The 18326-nt window shown below is 46.6% G+C and overlaps 1 protein-coding gene across 6 annotated transcripts in view; it reads left to right on the forward strand.

Annotated features, from left to right (window-relative positions):
- The first annotated feature begins 2286 nt into the window (after nt 1-2286).
- The window catches only part of DSN1 (DSN1 homolog, MIS12 kinetochore complex component), a 20349-nt gene continuing 4309 nt past the window's right edge, over nt 2287-18326 (forward strand). The window contains exons 1-9 of one of the 6 annotated variants that reach the window (XM_025400455.1): nt 2293-2452; nt 4639-4687; nt 4916-5236; nt 7996-8069; nt 9175-9247; nt 11725-11812; nt 14480-14539; nt 15245-15319; nt 17550-17697. In XM_025400455.1, the coding sequence (XP_025256240.1) occupies nt 4654-4687; nt 4916-5236; nt 7996-8069; nt 9175-9247; nt 11725-11812; nt 14480-14539; nt 15245-15319; nt 17550-17697 (873 nt within the window). In that variant the 5' untranslated portion in view covers nt 2293-2452; nt 4639-4653. Of the gene's footprint in view, nt 2732-4638; nt 4688-4915; nt 5237-7995; nt 8070-9174; nt 9248-11724; nt 11813-14479; nt 14540-15244; nt 15320-17549; nt 17698-18326 lie in introns of all 6 variants that reach the window. The other 5 variants (XM_025400459.1, XM_025400456.1, XM_025400457.1 and 2 more) reach the window with 5 other exon arrangements.

Here is an 18326-nt window from a genome sequence, read left to right on the forward strand (position 1 = left end):
CAGGGTGCTCAGCCAGCCCAGAGGAAACAAGAAAGGCTTCACAGAGGAAAGGACATCTGAATGACACCTAAAATTGAGATGTTGACCAGATGAAGGCCATGGTGGTGTGTTGTAGGCAGGAGACTGAGGGGAAGTGGTTCCAGGGAGAGGGAATAGCATGTGTGAAAGCCTCGTAGAAAGAGAGCAGAGCAGAACTGGGGAACTGAAAGAAGAGGCTGGGTCAGATCACACAGTGCCTTTTTTCTTTTTCCTTATTTTTTTTGAGCTGGAGTCTTGCTCTGTTGCCCAGACTGGAGTACAGTGGCATGATCTCAGCTCACTGCAACCCCGGCCTCCCAGGTTCAAGTGATTCCCCTACTTCGGCCTCTCAAGTAATGGGGATTACGGTGCATACCACCACGCCCAGCTAATTTTTGTGTTTTTAGTAGAGATGGGGTTTTGCTATGTTGGCCAGGCTGCTCTCTAACTCCTGATCTCAAGTGATCTGCAGGCCTTGGCCTCCCAAACTGCTGGGATTAGAGGCGTCAGCCACCACACCCAGCCTAATGACACAGTGCCTTATAGGAGAAAACAAAACAAAAAAATGTGTGCCTGCTGTGGACAGGAGGGAGCCATGCAACAACTCAAAGCAGGGAAATGATGTAGAAGATGTATTGGGTCTGGATTCCATGAAATCATTTTCTCACGGTACCCCAGGATGGCCAGCCCTAGCTGGGAAGGAACACTGAGTTCTCTTCCTGGGACATTGACAGAGAGTTGTTTAAGAGGCAGGCAAACATAAAAGGAACTGGGTACCTCTCAACCCCAGAAAGTGATATTCAGGGAGCCAAGGGCAAATCTCTGCTTTCAGAATGGCTGCTGCAGCCAGCAGGCTGGAACCACAGGGTGGAAATTTCAGGCAGGCAGATTTTTGTCTCCCACCAGGAAACTTTTCCAAGGACCACAACTGCTATGGAAGGATGACCACAGTCAGCTCCAGTTGCCTCTCTCCAACCCCTCTTTTGGACTTCGTGGGCTACTTACAATTCAATATTTGGAAGTTTCCTTGTGAAAGAAAGGACTGTGCACATCCAAGGGGACATTTTGGTTGCATCATGCTGAGTGCTGAGGAAGCAGCCCGCTCTCTGGAGCCTCCTAGGCCAGCATGGGATAGTGGAGCAGGCACAGGTTGGGCTCCTGGGAGCACAGAAAGGACAGTTGGTTTTCAGCCTAAGGCCAGAAAGAAGGCTTGGAGAGAAATCAATCATTCCTTAGCTGAGGCTTAAAATTGGAGGATGTGGCCGGGCGCGGTGGCTCATGCCTGTAATCCCAGCACTTTGGGAGGCCGAGGTGGGTGGATCACGTGAGGTCAGGAGTTTGCGACCAGCCTGGCCAACATGGCAAAACCCCGTTTCTACTAAAAATACAAAAATTAGCCAGGCATGGTGGTGGGCGCCTGTAATCCCAGCTACTCGGGAGGCTGAGGCGAGAGAATCGCTTGAACCCGAACCCGGGAGGTGGAGGTTGCAGGGAGCCAAGATCGCGCCACTGCACTCCAGCCTGGGCGACAGAGCGAGACTCCGTCTCAAAATACAAAAAAATTAGAGGATGTCGCCACGAAAAGCAGGGAAAGCCTTCCCAGGCAGAGGGAAGAGCGCCTGGGAATACAGCGCCTCAAAGGGCACCTGATGCCCTGTCCCCGTCGTGCCCCTAGGCCCAGCCCGACCCGCCGCACCCACGGGCCCCGACCGCGGACACTGCAACCACGAGGGGGCACTGCGACCTCCTCCCGGGTGAAATGAAACCCGAGGGCAGGCCCCGCCTCCACCAAGCAAGTAAAGCAAGCCGTTTGAGGGGGTGGCCTGGAAATGAGAGAGAAAAAGTCCTAGAGCAGCAGTGGGATAGACTGAGGCAAACTGAGCTCAGAGCTCCAGTCCCCCCTGGGGAGAGTCACGGTCCACATTTTGGGAGTTAAGAAGATAAAGGGAGTGGGAACCAGAGCCTAGCAACGGGGACAGGCCATCAGATGCCTTTTGAGGCGCTGCATTCCTCTGGCAAGAATCTCTCCGGGCCTGTTTCCCCCATCTTAGATGGGCTCTGGGGCCGTCGGGCGCAAAAGGACACGATAGTGTGGCGGGTCCCGGAAAGGGACTCCCCGGGCGGGGTGTTGGAGGGAGGTGGTGACGTAGCCGGACAGGACCCAAAGGAGTTAGACAAGAGGAGCGGAGGTAGCAGGAGCGTAGGACGGCGGTGTACGCATGCGCATCCTCAGACGCAGGCGTTCTGCGCGCGCGTGCCCGAGAAGCTGACGGTCGCGCATGCGCTCTTGGTTGGCGGGAGTTTCGGAGGCGGTGACAGTGACGTAGAAGGCGGAGACCGCTTGACCCCGACCAGGGAGGGTCTGCTGCAGGGGCGCAAGGCGTCCAGGAGTGACCTGGGGCTGTGGAGAGGGACCCGTGGCCTTGTGTTTCAGGTACGGAGGCTCCGGACTGGACGGGCGTCGCCCTGAGGGCAGGAAGTCACAGGCTTGTTCTCTGATGGGGCCCCGCCCGCCGCCGCACTAATCTCTTTGGCGTCGTACTTCTCGACCCAGCTCTACCCGCCGCACCCCCGGCCCCGACCGTGGACACTGGGAGGCCCCGGGGGCGCTGCGACCTCCTCCCAGGTGAAGTGAAACCCGAGGGCAGTCCCCCTTACCAACCCCATTAGAGACTTATCTGCCGAGCCAGGGGTCTAGGCTCCAGAAACAGGGGTGAGGACTAGGCAGAGGCCTGGGGTGACAGGCCTGGGTTCGAATTTCCCTTCTACCCCCAGGCTGGCTGTGTCACAAGCTTGGGCCAGGCTTTTTGCCCCTCTGAACCTCAGTTCCCCTGTCTGCGAAGTGGAGTTAATGGTGCTTACGGAGTTGTGGAAAGGATTAAGTGGAATAACGACGCAGGTAAAGCGCTTACGTAGCACAGATTCTAGCACAGAATAAGCATTTAACAGTTGACAGTTGTTGCTTTTCTAAGCTTGGATCTGTGTGATACAGTCGTTATTATCCAAGTCTGGATCTGTGTGATACGATCATAAGGACTGTGGAGGATTCAGATCCTTGACCGACCCCTCCTTGTTATCTTTTCCTTTTTGTCTCTCTGCATGTATTCATCTCTTTTTACTTAGCATCACCCACAGACGGATTTCTGCTGGGAGGGAGGGGACGATGAAGAGATACCTAGGTCACATCCCTGCATTCTTCCAGTCAGTTGTTCATGACAGGCACTAGGAATACAAATACAGCCTGGCTGGGGAGACAGATATGTAAACAAATTTTATAGCCAATGCTACGAAGGCCAAGGGGCGTAGCCACCAACTCTGCCAAAGAGAAGTGATGTGAAAGCTTCATATTTGAGCTAGGTTGGGAAGGATGAATAAGTTTAACAGGTAGAAGGACAGATATGTGCAAAGATTCAGAAGTAATACGGGGAATAGGAGTGGGAGGAGAGAGCAGGAATGGGTAAATTGGGGCTAGTTTACCTAAGGTGTTGAGTACCCTTTGGAAAAGTCCCGGCAGCTGTCTAAGGAATAGACTGGGCCGGGCATGGTGGCTCAGGCCTGTAATCCCAGCACTTTGGGAGGCCGAGTCCGGCGGATCACCTGAGGTCAAGCGTTCGAGACCAGCCTGGCCAATATGGGGAAACCCCATCTCTACTAAAAATACAAAAATTAGCTGAGTGTGGTGGCGGGCACCTGTAATCCCAGCTACTCAGGAAACTGAGGCAGGATAATTGCTTGAACCTGGGAGGTGAAAGTTGCAGTGAGCCGAGACTGCGCCACTGCACTCCAGCCTCGGCGACAGAGTGAGACTCCACCTCAAAAAAAAACAAAAACAAAGAATAGACTGGAGAGGGGCAGCTGGAGGTAGACAAACTAGTGGAGAGACTGTTAGATAGTGGGAGGGACCAGAAATTATGAGACCTGAACTAAACTAGTAACAGTGAGGCTGGGCGTGGTGGCTCACGCCTGTAATCCCAGGACTTTGGGAGGCCTAGGCTGGTTGGTCACTTGAGGCCAGGAGTTTGAGACCAGACTGGCCAACATGGGGAAACCCTGTCTCTACTAAAAATGCACAAATTAGCCAGGCATGGTGGTGCACGCCTGTAATCCCAGCTACTCAGGAGGCTGAGGCAGGAGAATCACCTGAACTGGGGAAGAGGAGGTTTCAGTGAGCCAAGATTGCGCCACTGCACTCCAGCCTGGGCAACAGAGCAAGACCGTGTCTCAAAATAATAAATAAACCAGTAACAGTGAGAATGGAGAAAAGATTTAGAGACTGTTTATAGAACAGTTAGGACTTTGGATCTGGAGAACTAAGAATGAGAAGTAACGGATGATGTGGTTTTTCTAGTTTGGAAGACCCGGTAGACCATAATGTCATCAATGGAATTAGGGACTAGTTAAACACAAAGTAACTGGGAAGTAAGGTAGCGTGTGTGTTCAGGGAGATTTGAATATTTCTAGCAATAAAGTGTATAGAAATTCAGAAGAGGAGGTGATGGCCCCTGCTGATATTCTCTGTCAGGAAGGTGGACAAGGGTAGCTCGGAGAGGCAGGAAAGCACACGGCCTAAGACTGCAGCTGAAATGTGAAGAACAGATCACTTCATTTTCCTATTTTCAGAGTTTCCCACCTAGGATGACTTCAGTGACTAGATCAGAGATCATAGATGGTAAGTACTATAGTGAAATTCAGTACCTCTTACCTTGGGTTCAGGCTTCTGAGCTATACCCAAATCTTTCCTGGCTCCTGGTGGATTTGGAATCACATACTCATTTGCAGAGATGCTTTATTTATGTTTCCACGATCTAGGGGCATACATTGACTTTTTCCACTTTTTTGCACAAAGAGTTGTGGCGGGTTTGATTTTGTATTTTGACTTTTTTATAACAAATGCTAGAAAAAGGACCAGTGATGTCTAAGACTCATGATCATCAATTGGAATCAAGTCTCAGTCCTGTGGAAGTGTTTACTAAAACATCTGCCTCCCTGGAGATGCATCAAGGCGTTTCAGAGGAAAGAATTCACCTTGGCTCTAGCCCTATAAAAGGGGAAAATTGTGATCTCAGCCACCAGGAAAGACTTCAGTCGAAGTCCCTTCATTTGTCCCCTCAAGAACAATCTGCCAGTTATCAAGACAGGAGGCAATCCTGGCGGCGATCAAGTATGAAAGAAACGAACCGGCGGAAGTCGCTGCATCCCATTCACCAGGGCATCACAGGTGGGGTGCTGTGTACACAAGGCAGTGAGGTTCCAGCTCAGATAAGAGACAGGTTCCAGCTCAGATAAGAGGCAGTGAGGTATGGCAGAAAGTGTAGGAGAATAGACATGACTTGCTACTTTATAAATACTGATGTCGAACACCTAGTAAATGTTCAGTATTACTGCTATTTCTTTTTAAGAGACAGGATGTTGCTGTGCTGTCTAGGCTGGACTTGAACTTCTGGGCTCAAGCAGTCGTCCCAGTTCCGCCTCCCAAGTAGCTGGGACTACAGGCATGAGCCACTGCACCTGGTTTACTACTTATGTTATTAGCTGCCACAAATAAATTTCTAATTATTCAATATTCACCTGCTAGGATGAGAGACATTAAAGATTTCTTTCTGTGGTTTTCTATCTTATACCCTAAAGTGGAGCGGAAGATAGTTGGGTTGATACCTGATTTTAGCCTTTATAACTGAAAATATCTCAGGGAAGATGCACATGCAAATATCTAGAGTGGGCCATGCCTGTAATCCTAGCACTTTGGGAGGCAGGAGGATTGCTTGAGTCCAGGAGTTTGAGGACAACCTAGGCAAAATGGCAAGACCCCATCTCTACAAAAAGTTTTTAAAAAAATAGCAGGGCATGGTGGCACGTACCTGTAGTCCCAGCTACTGGAGAGAGGCTGAGGCAAGAGGATCACTTGGGCCCAGGAATTCAAGGCAGCAGTGAGCTATGATTGTGTCACTCAATCTATGCTGGGTGACAAAGTAAGACCCCTGTCTCTAAAAAACTTTGTCTCTTTTTCCCTACCCCCTCTCTCTTCCCTCCTCCCTTGCTGCACCCCCCACCCCGCCTCACTTTCTCTCTCTCTCTCTCTCTCTCTCTCTCTCTCTGTGTGTGTGTGTGTGTGTGTGTGTGTGTGTGTGTATCTAGAGTGAAAAACTTAGTTTTTAGGGATGCTATACAGAATGTGATTTGTGTCATTTTGTGTGAATTTACAATAGTAACTATATCTTAGTAAGCATCAAAGTACAGAATATAACGTGGAAAGGCTTGCATATTTCAGGAAGACTATACTAGCTCTGTGGTGTTGAGTAAATTACTTAACCTTCTTTGTCTTAAGGTCCTCATCAGCAGCTTAGAGGTGAAATAGTACCTATCTTATATAACACAGTATTTGGCAGATAGTAAGCCCTGAAATGTTAAGCTATTGTGATTAGTTTTAAGGTATCATCCCATTTCCAAGTGGTCTGATGCACAGAAGGAAATCTGGGTAAAGATAGCCACTTAGCACATCAGAAAATTGCTGCCACAAGGCCCATGTACTTTAGTCCTTAGATGTGCTGAGAAAACATCAGTGCATCCCAAGATTAGCCCTACCTTTAGCTCTATGCCAGAGCATTTAGACTTAAACAGAAAAGCACCAATGTAATAAGACTGGTTATTGCCTGGTTATTTCTGGCAACTTGCCAGGTTTCCTTGGTTATAGGCAGAAAGTATCCTGTTTTTCTTGACTAACAGCAGTGACAATTAAGAGACAAGAACTTTAAAAACACAACCAGCTGAACCTAGAGGGCAAAAAGACCTGTAGCTCTCATAATTCACAAGGCAAAATTCCTTTGCTATGTAATAATTGTTTTCAAATGGACATAATTTTAAAAAACGGTATCTACATCTTGCGATTGGTTAGGGATTCAGTTGCATAATTATGTAAAATGCTCACCCAGTTCAGTCTGATAACTCACTGTATGACCTTGGGCAAGTTACCTTTTACTTTGTGCCTGTGTCATTATCTGTCATCTGAATGGAATTCATAGGATACTTGCCTCAAGGTTTAATGAAATATGTATATAGCATTTCATAAAATCCTTTTTATATAGCAAGTGTTCAAAAAATGTTAGCTATTAATGCTATTATTAGGTCATTATAGAGAGGCAGTGTGGTAATAGTGGGAAAAACACAGATATTAGTGACAGACTTGGGTTTGAATTCTGGCTCCACCAATTTCCAGTTTCTGGCCTCAAACAAGTCATTTCCCCTCAGAGCTACAGTTTTCCCATTTGTAAAATGGAACTTTATAATAGTACTCTTACAGTACAAAGTGTTTAAAGCACATTGCAGTGCCTATCTTATAAAAATCCTCAAATGTGGCCAGGCACGGTGGCTCACACCTATAATCCCAGCACTTTGGAAGGCCAAGGCGGGCAGATCACCTGAGGCCAGGAGTTCAAGACCAGCCTGGCCAACATGGGGAAGCCCTGTCTCTACTAAAAATATAAAAAATTGCCTGGGTTTGGTGGTGCATGCTTGTAGTCCCAGCTACTGCAACCTCTCAGCTCACTGCAGCCTCTGCCTCCTGGGCCCTTTTGATTCTCGTGCCTCAGCCTCTGGAGTAGCTAGGATTACAGGCGCATGCCACCACTCCTGGCTGATTTTTCTGTTGTTAGTAGAGACAGGATTTCACCATGTTGTCCAGGCTGGTCTCCAGCTCGTGGTCTCAAGTGATCCCATGCCTTGGCCCCAGAGTGTTGGGACTATAGGCGTGAGCCACCGTACCCAGCCAATACAAAGATTCCTATAACTTTTTTTTTTTAAGTTTGGGTGCACAAATGGGTAAACTTCATTCCTTAGTGATCCTGCAAAAATTAGAATTCTGTCTTTAACTAAAGAAGGCTATTCTTGCCTTAAGTTGGATTTATCAAGAGGGAGGACACTTTTTAGTTTTGTTAGTTGCTAACTATCCATCTCCTTAAATGTGGCTATGTTTTATGTTAGAGCTCAGCCGGTCTATCAGTGTCGATTTAGCAGAAAGCAAACGGCTTGGCTGTCTCCTGCTTTCCAGTTTCCAGGTGAGGTTCTTGTAGCTGGGAAATGTTTTTGTGTTTGTTAACTGCTATTGTGATGATCTTTTTTTTTTAAGATGGATTCTGATTCTGTCGCCCAGGCTGGAGTGCAGTGGTATGATCTTGACTCACTGCAACCTCCACCTCCCAGGTTCAAGTGATTCTCCTGCCTCAGCCTCCCGAGTAGCTGGGACTACAGGCACGTGCCACCATGCCCAGCTAATTTTTGTACTTTTAGTAGAGATGGGATTTCACTGTGTTGGCCAGAATGGTCTCGATCTCCTGACCTCCTGATCCGCCCGCCTCGGCCTCCTAAAGTGCTGGGATTTCAGGCATGAGCCACCGTATCCAGCCCTTAATTTTTTGTATTTTAGTAAAGATGAGGTTTCACCGTGTTGCCCAGGCTGGTCTTGAATACCTGAGCTCAGGCAGTCCACCCACCTCGGCCTCCCAAAGTGCTAGGATTACAGGTGTGAGCCACTGCGCCCAGACTTTTTTTAAGTTGTATTGTGTATTATGTGGCTACCAGGTACTTACATCAGTTTAGATAAGCAGGTAATTTGTATGAATTAAATAACCTTTTTTTTTTTCCTAATGGAAAGTCAAAATCTATAGTCCAAGCAACAAAGGATTTTTTTGTTTGTTTGTTTTTTGTTTTTTTGAGATGGAGTCTCGCTCTATCACCAACCTGGAGTGCAGTGGCACAGTCTTGGCTCACTGCAACCTCCGCCTCCCAGGTTCAAGAAGTTCTCCTGCCTCACCCTCCCGAGTAGCTGGGACTACAGGCATGCGCCACCATGCCCAGCTAATTTTTTTTGTATTTTTAGTAGAGACGGGGTTTCACCATGTTGGCCAGGATGGTCTCCATCTCCTGACCTTATGATCCGCCTGCCTCAGCCTCCCAAAGTGCTGGGATTACAAAGAGGGGTTTTTTTTTTAATTATTTTTTTTTCTTATCTATTTATTTGTTTCTGTGAAAAGTCTTATGTGTAAAAATTAAATCATATTTAGTATTTAGTTTCATATTTATTAAACATCATAAAGTGACATAAATTTAGGACTGGCCTGGAAATTTTTGGTGGTTGTACTAAAAATGCTTTTCTTTATTTAGTTCTCTATTCAGAAACTTGAACCTTTCCTAAGGGACACTAAGGGCTTCAGTCTTGAAAGTTTTAGAGCCAAAGGTAAGTTGCTAACAGATAAGTGAGCTTTGACCCTGGGCAGTCAAAGCTTTGCTCACAGCATCCCCATTTACAGAAGCTGCTGCCTTATAAAACTAGCTCCCCCACCTTTTTTTTTTTTTTTTTTTTTTTTGAGATGGAGTCTTGCTCTGTCGCCCAGGCTGGAGTACAGTGGCATGATCTCTGCTCACTGCAAGCTCCGCCTCCCAGATTCACACCATTCTCCTGCCTCAGCCTCCCGAGTAGCTGGGACTACAGGCGCCCACTACCGCTGCCGGCTAATTTTTTGTATTTTCGGTAGAGACAGGGTTTCAGTGTGTTAGCCAGGATGGTCTTGATCTCCTGACCTCGTGATCCACCTGCCTCGGCCTCCCAAAGTGCTGGGATTACAGGCTTGAGCCACCACGCCCGGCCCCTTTTTTTTTTTTTAAAGACAGAATCTCATTCTGTTGCCCAGACTGGAGTGCAGTGGGGTGATCTTGGCTCACTGCAGCCTCTGCCTCCTGGGTTCAAGCAGTTCTCCTGCCTGAGCCTCCCGAGTAGCTGGAAGCCACCATGCCTGGCTAATTTTTGTATTTTTAGTAGAGAAGAGGTTTCACCATGTTGGCCAGGCTGGTCTTGAACTCCTTACCTCAAGTGATCTGCCCACCTTGGCCTCCCAACGTGCTGGGATTACAGGCGTGAGCCACTGTGTCCAGCCCCCCACTTTTTTTAACTTGCAAGAATATATGCTTATGAAGCTCAGGTGGTATGAAAGTGGAAAATAATCTTCCCTTCCACTCTGACCCCCAGTCTCAGTTCCTCTCCCCAAATGTAACAATGGTCACCAGTTTCTTGTGTATCCTTGCAGAAATATTTATTGCTTTCTTTTTCTTTTTTTTGAGATGGAGTTGCACTCTGTCACCCAGTATTTCTAGTAGAGACAGGGTTTTGCCATGTTGGCCAGGCTGGTCTCGAACTCCTGACCTCAGGCAATTCACCCACCTCAGCATCCCAAAGTTCTGGGATTATAGCAGTGAGGCACTGTGCCTGGCCTTTTTGGTTTCCCTTCCTTCCCCTTCCCTCCCCTCCCCTCCCTTCTCCTCCCTTTCCTTTCCTTTCCTTTTTTTTTTTTTTTTTTTTTTTTGGCGGAGTCTTGCTCTGTTGCCAAACTGGAGTGCAGTGGTGCAATCTTGGCTCACTGTAACCTTTACCTCCCAGGTTCAAGCGATTCTCCTGCCTCAGTCTCCCGAGTAGCTGGGACTACAGGCACGCGCCACCATTCTCAGCTAAGTTTTACGTTTTTAGTAGAAACTGGGTTTCACCATGTTGGCCAGGATGGTCTTGATCTCTTGACCTCGTGATCTGCCCGCCTTGGCCTCCCAAAGTGCTGGGATAATAAGCATGAGCCACGGCGCCCAGCCTGGTTTTCTTTTTCTAATAAAGAGATGGGGGTTCACTATGTTGCTCAGGCTGTGCTGGGCTCAAGCAATCCTCCTGCCTTAGCCTCCTAAGTAGCTGGGACTACAAGCACTATGCCTGACTATGCCCGTAATTTTTTATTTGCCTCCTTGTTTCTTATTACTCTCTTGCCTATTGCCTGAGTTTTTTTTGTTGTTTTTTGTTGTTGTTGTTGTTGTTTTTTGAGATAGAGTCTCATTCTAGCCCAGGCTGGTGTGCAGTGGCACCATCTCAGCTCACTGCAACCTCTGCCTCCCAGGTTCAAGCAATTCCCCTGCCTCAGCCTCCTGAGTAGCTGGGATTACAGGCGTGCACCACCACACCCAGCTAATTTTTGTATTTTTAGTGGAGACAGGGTTTCATCATGTTGGCCTGGCTGGTCTCGAACTCCTGACCTCAAGTGGTCCGCCTGCCGTGGCCTCCAAAAGTGCTGGGATTACAGGTGTGAGCCACTGTGCCCAGCTTCAGATACACCTTTTAAACTGCTTTTTCACAGGTCATTTATAGAAACATCATAAATGTCATAAAGGCTCGGCACAGTGGCTTACTTACGCCTATAATCCCAGGACTTTGGGAGGCTGAGGCAGGTGAATCACTTGAGCCCAGGGGCTGGAGACCAGCCTAGGCAACATGGTAAAACCCCATTTCTACAGAAAATACAAAAATTAGCTGGGCATGGTGGTGCTGCCTGTATTCCCAGCAAATAGGGAGGCTGAGGCGGGGGTTATATTGCTTGAGCCCAGAAGGTGGAGGTTGCAGTGAGCTGAGATCACACCACTGCACTTCAGCCTAGGTGACAAAGCGAGAGTCTGTCTAAATAAATAGATAAAAATGAGTTGTCTTTCATTTTATCTATACCTACCAGAAAAAAAAGATACAGTCTTTCTACATACTTAACTCCACACTTTTGGGTGGGCTTGAGGACCAACATGTAACAGCAGACCCTAGAGCTGAGACTACCTTAATATACCTTTGTCAGCATCTCACTGTGAAAATGTATGTTTTCTTTATTTTATGACACGTAAATTTGTTCTGTCTAGCATCTTCTCTTTCTGAAGAATTGAAACATTTTGCAGACGGACTAGAAACTGATGGAACTCTACAAAAATGTTTCGAACATTCAAATGGGTAAGAGCAGTTCCCCTTCTGTCCTAAATTATGATTGAATTAAGACTTTTGGCCGGGCGCTGTGGCTAACGCCTGTAATCCCAACACTTTGGGAAGCCGAGGTGGGCAGATCACAAGGTCAGAAGATCAAGACCATCTTGGCTAACATGGTGAAACCCCGTCTCTACTAAAAATACAAAAAAAAAAAAAAATTAGCCAGGCGTGGTGGCAGGCACCTGTAGTCCAAGCTACTCGGGAGGCTGAGGCAGGAGTATGGCATGAACCCAGGAGGCGGAGCTTGCAGTGAGCCGAGATTGGGCCGCTGCACTCCAACCTGGGAGACAGACAGACTCCGTCTCAAAAAAAAAAAAAAAAAAAAGAATTAGGACTTTTGTTATAATTAGATAGTTGTTCATTTACCAACAAACATTTATTCAGCATCTTCTCTTTTTTATTTATTTATTTATTTATTTTTTGGTTCGGAACCTTGTTCTGTCCCCCAGGTTGGAGTGCAATGGTGTTATCTTGGCTCACTGTAACCTCCATCTCCCGAGTTCAAACCATTCTTCTGCCTCAGCCTCTCAGGTAGCTGGGACTACAGGCATGCACCACCATGCCTGGCTAATTTTTTTGTATTTTTAGTAGAGATGGGGTTTCACCATGCTGACCAGGCTGGTCTCAAGCTCCTGACCTCAAGTAATCCACCCACCTCAGCCTCCCAAAGTGCTGGGATTACAGACGTGAGCCACCATGCCCAACTTGTTTTTTTTTTTATAATTTTTGTTTTCTGAGACAGAGTCTTGCTCTGTTGCCCAGGCTGGAGTGCAATGGCGCAATCGTGGCTGACTAACCTCTGTCTCCCGGGTTTAAGCAATTCTCCTGCCTCAGCCTCCCGAGCAGCTGGTATTACAGGTGCCCACCACCACACCTGGCTAATTTTTGTATTTTTTTTTTTAGTAGAGACAGGGTTTCACCGTATTGGCCAGGCTGGTCTCGAGCTCCTGACCTCAAGTATTCCACCTGCCTCGGCCTCCCAAAGTGCTGGGATTACAGACATGAGCCACTGCACCCGGCTTATTTATTTATTTTTTTTAATTTTTGTTTTTTGAGACAGAGTCTTGCTCTGTTGCCCAGGCTGGAGTGCAATGGTGCGATCTTGGCTCACTGTAACTTCCGCCTCCCCGGCTCAATCTATTCTCCTGCCTCAGCCTCCCGAGTTGCTGGGATTACAGGTGTGCCCCACCATGCTCGACTTATTTTTTGTATTTTTATAGAAATGAGGTTTCACCATGTTAGCCAGGCTGATCTGGAACTCCTGACCCCAGGTGATCCACCCGTTTGAGCCTCCCAAAGTGCTGGGATTACAGGCGTGAGCCACCACGCCCAGCCAAGAGACATGGAGTTTTTAAGCAAGGAAAAAAAATTAGAGAAATATTTTAAGAAAGGTTAATCTGGCCATGATGTGAATTGGAATTGATAAGTGAAACAGAATATAAAGAGACCACTTAGAAAGCTATTACCTAGCTATTACCTATAGCTTAGAAAGCTATTACCTAGTGCAAGCTGGGCACGGTTGCTCATACCTGTAATCCCATCTGTTTGGGAGGCCGAGGCAGGCGGATCACAAGGTCAGGAGATCGAGACCATCCTGGCTAACACGGTGAAACCCTGTCTCTACTGAAAATACAGAAAATTAGCTGGGCATGTTGGTGGGCGCCTGAGGCTGAGGCAGGAGAATGGCGTGAACCTGGGAGGCGAAGCTTGCAGTGAGCCAAGATAGCGTCACTGCACTCCAGCCTGGGTGACAGAGCGAGACTTCATCTCAGGAAAAAAAAAAAAAAAAGAAAGCTATTACCTAGTGGAAAAGTGAAATAGAGTCCAACATTAAGTATTTTTTGAAAGACAAAAATTATGTAAGGGAGTCTGGGCATGGTGGCTCCCACCTGTAACTGAGGTGGGAGGATCACTTGAGCCCAGGAGTTTGAGACCTGGGCAACATGAAGAGACTGCATCTCTACTAAAAATAAATAAAAGACTGGGTGCGGTGGCTCACACCTGTAATCCCAGCACTTTGGGAGGCTGAGGTGGGTCGATCATGAGGTCAGGAGTTCGAGACCAGCCTGGCCAACATAGTGAAGCCCCATCTCTACCAAAAATACAAAAATTAGCTGGGTGTGGTGGTGGGCGCCTGTCATCCCAGCTACTCTGGAGGCTGAGGCAGGAAAATCACTTGAACCCGGGAGGCGGAGGTTGCAGCAAGCTGAGATTGAGCCACTGTACTCCCACCTGGGTGACAGAGCCAGACTCCGTCTCAAAAATAAATAAATAGCCGGGCGCTGTTTCTCACGCCTATAATCCCAGCACTTTGGGAGGCTGAGGCAGGTGGATCACCCGAGGTCGGGAGTTTGAGACCAACCTGACCAACATGGAGAAACCCCATCTCTACTAAAAATACAAAAGTAGCCGGGTGTGGTGGTGCATGCCTGTGATCCCAGTTACTCTGGAGGCGGAGGTAAGAGAATCTTTTGAACCAGGGAGGCAGAAGTTTCAGTGAGCCGAGATTGTGCCATTGCACTCCAGCCTGGGCAACAAGAGCGAAACTTTGTATCAAATAAATAATTTATAAGCGATTATATTAAAGCAAATATTTCTTGAAAGATTTATGTCGTAATCCTATCTGTTTTCCAGAAAAGCATCAGATTTTTCTCTGGAAGCATCTGTGGCTGAGATGAAGGAATACATAACAAAGTAAGTTAACCTTTGTTAGAAAATCTAAATTCATTCTCCTATCTGGGGAAATTAACTAACTTGGAAAAAATGAATAGTAAGCATTGTATTTGGAGAGTCAGCATTAGTGCACCAATACTAGAAGTTAGAAGGCTCGTATTGAGATTTTTATGGACTCTACTAATGATCAGTTTCACAGAATGGAATCTAGAGAACACAAATATTAATTTGACTTGAAGAACTGAGGTTTGGTATGATTAAATATCCTCTGAATTGGTCAGGCTTTCTAATCCTGTAATGACCTTCAACTCACATTTTACATCTAGATTGTACACCTAACATACTTATTGTTACTGTGAATGATTCAGAATAAGATTATAAAAATTAACTGGGCCGGGCGCGGTGGCTCACGCCTGTAATCCCAGCACTTTGGGAGGCCGAGATGGGCGGATCACGAGGTCAGGAGATCGAGACCCATCCTGGCTAATACGGTGAAACCCTGTCTCTACTAAAAATACAAAAATTAGCCGGGCGCGGTGGCGGGCGCCTGTAGTCCCAGCCACACAGGAGGCTGAGGCAGGAGAATGGCGTGAACCCGGGAGGCGGAGCTTGCAGTGAGTGGAGATTGCGCCACCGCACTCCAGCCTGGGTGACAGAGCAAGACTCCGTCTCAAAAAAAAAAAAAAAAAAAAAAATTAACTGAATTTTTTTTCCTCATTCTTACAGGTTTTCTTTAGAACGTCAGATTTGGGATCAGCTCTTGTTGCACTACCAGCAGGAGGCTGAAGAGATATTGTCCAGGTTAGCTCTATGAACTGTAAAAACTGTCTTTAAAAACCTTATGGAGTTTGATTGGGGTTTATTTCAGTTCTGTTAGTACAAATTGAAAGATGAATCCTTTCTCACAGGCCAGTAAGCTAATCAAATTCTGTAGTGTGTATTAGCACTCTCTGACCATAAACGGGAGGTGAGTGAGAGGAAGGAAGGGTTGGTGTCACTATTTTCGGTCCAAAACACAATTGCTTCTGTTCTGTGTCCTTGGCTACCATTTCATATCCTGGGGGAGACAGGCACATCTCTACCTTGTACCTGGCAGCCTGGGGCTGGGCCAAGAACAGTAATCAAGGGGCTTCAGTGAGCACATGGCCTATGAGCTGCATGTTTGGGGGATGCCCTTGGCCAGGGCCTTCTTGGAAACAGAAAGACATGAAAGTGGGTGATGAGGAGGATGTGAGGAAAAAGAGGATCTTTGGGTCTTGAAGGTAGAGGAAAAGTAGGAAAGTGCTAGGTGTTTTGTTTGTTTGTTTGTTTGTTTTGTTTTGTTTTGGAGACAGACTCTCGCTCTGTTGCCCAGGCTGGAGTGCATGGTGCTATCTCAACTCACTCTACCTCCCGTGTTCAAGCAATTCTCCTGCCTCAGCCTCCTGAGTAGCTGGGACTACAGGTGTGTGCCATGATGCCTGGCTAATTTTTGTATTTTTAGTAGAGACAGGATTTCACCATGTTGGCCAGGCTGGGCTGGGTGTTTTTTGTTGTTTTTTTGTTTGTTTTTTTGCTCTGTTGCCCAGGCTGGAGTGCAGTGGCACGATCTCAGCTCACTGCAGCCTCCACCTCCCAGGTTCAAGCAATTCTCCTGCCTCAGCCTCCTGAGTAGCTGGGATTGCAGGCATGTTCCACCACACCATGGTTTTGCCATGTTGGCCAGGCTGGTCATGAACTCCTGGCCTCAAGTGATCTGCCTATCTTGGCCTCCCAAAGTGTTGAGATTACAGGTGTAAGCCACGGCACCTGGCCAGAAAATGCTAGATTTTTACTTAGATGAACATTTAAGCCATGGTTTTAAGCTTTTTTTTTTTTTTTTTTTTTTTTTAAAATAAAATCTCAGCTAGAATCCCAACGACAAAATGTTAGTCAAAACCCTAATTGCAGAAGTGGCCTCTCAGTAGAGAGGGTCTCTGAGGACCATGGTTTGAAAAACTTTCCCAGTCCAGGTAATGATGGTTATCAGTTACTTTTCACCACTTACATACTCTGTTTATGAAGAAAGAGAATGTGTAAGATGCCAGTTTCATATAAAAACTTTTGTGGCAAAGCTTATAGGTTAAAAGGAAGGGTTCTAGAAGCAGACTGTCTGTTCAGACTCTAACTGTTCCTTAGTTTTGTGACCTTGGGCAAATTACTTAGTCTTGAATGAGCCTGAGGTTCCTCATTTGAAAATGGGGATGATATTAGTACCTTCCTCATTGGGTTATTGTAAGTGTCAAATTAGGTTAAATGTAAAGTACCCAGTAGTGTCTGGCACCTACTTAGCACTCAGTAAATTGTAGTAGTTGTTGTTATTAAAGTTGTTGTTCATCAGTTTTCATGAACTCTCAGTCCTGTTCAGTTATTTTAGATAATTGAGGTAGGCCAGCGTGTTTTGGTAAACAATCATAGGCCCTGACTTTAGGATAGCAAGCTTTGGCTTCACTCTCTCCCAAGTATAGTCTTTCTGGTATATGGACCTTACTATTAAGTGGATTCAACTGACTGGAAGCTTCTAGCATTTCCTGGAGTCCAGAGGTATAAAGACATGAATACTAGACAGTTGTTTCAGAACTTCTTGTTAAGGCCAGGCGCGGTGGCTCATGCCTGTAATTCTAGCACTTTGGGAGGCCGAGGCAGGTGGATCACAAGTTCAGGAGTTCGAGACCAGCCTGGCCAACATAGTGAAACCCCATCTCTACTAAAAATACAAAAAATTAGCTGGGCATGGTGGCAGGCGCCTGAAATCCCAGCTACTCGGGAGGCTGAGACAGGAAAATCGCTTGAACCCGGGAGGCAGAGGTTTCAGTGAGCCGAGACCACGCCACTTCATTCCAGCCTAGGCAACAGAGTGAGACTCAGTCTCAAAAAAAAAACTTCCTGTTAAGAGAGCCTATACGTAGTGTAGAGTTGAGGAATACTGATTCAGCTTTATAGGATAATCTTTGGTATCTCTTCCAGAAAATAATTACAAAATCCCTCGAAAGCACTTTTGTTTTGTTTTTAGAGGATCAGCTGAGGCCAAAATTACTGAGGTCAAAGTGGAACCTATGACATATCGTGGGTCTTCTCAGAATGAAGTTCTTAATACAAAGCCTGACTACCAGAAAATATTACAGAACCAGAGCAAAGTCTTTGATTGTATGGAGTTGGTGGTAAGTGGGCTCGTGTTTATTTGGTTGAGTTATCCAGCTTGCCACCTTGTAATCCTTGGAAATTAAAAGACCTGGAGAATATGTATAAGTGTAAGTTGAATAAGTATATTCAGCTCTACCTTGGGAAAACATGGAGAGACAATTAAAAAATAATAAACAGGCCGGGTGCAGTGACTCACACCTGTAATCCCAGCACTTTGGGAGGCCGAGGTGGGCGGATCACGAGGTCAGGAGTTTGAGACCAGCCTGGCCAACATGGTGAAACCCCATCTCTACTAAAAATACAAAAAATTAGCCGGGCGTGGTGGCGGGCGCCTGTGGTCCCAGCTACTCAGGAGGCTGAGGCAGGAGAATGGCGTGAACCCAGGAGGCAGAGGTTGCAGTGAGCCGAGATCGCGCCACTACACTCCAGCCTGGGTGAGAGCAAGACTCCGTCTCAAAAAAAATAAAAAATAAAAAAACAAAAAAATGAATATATAGTGGTAAATGCTGATGAAGCAGGTAAGAGGGAAGGACATTATAGGGAGGTTGATGGGTTGCTATTTTATATAGCAAGGTTATTGAAGGCCCCTTTGAGGTGCCATTTTTTTTTTTTTTTTTTTTTTTTTTTTTTTTTTTTTTTTTTGTTT

This window comes from Theropithecus gelada, chromosome 10 (genome assembly GCF_003255815.1).
Source record: "Theropithecus gelada isolate Dixy chromosome 10, Tgel_1.0, whole genome shotgun sequence".
Lineage (NCBI taxonomy): Eukaryota > Metazoa > Chordata > Mammalia > Primates > Cercopithecidae > Theropithecus > Theropithecus gelada.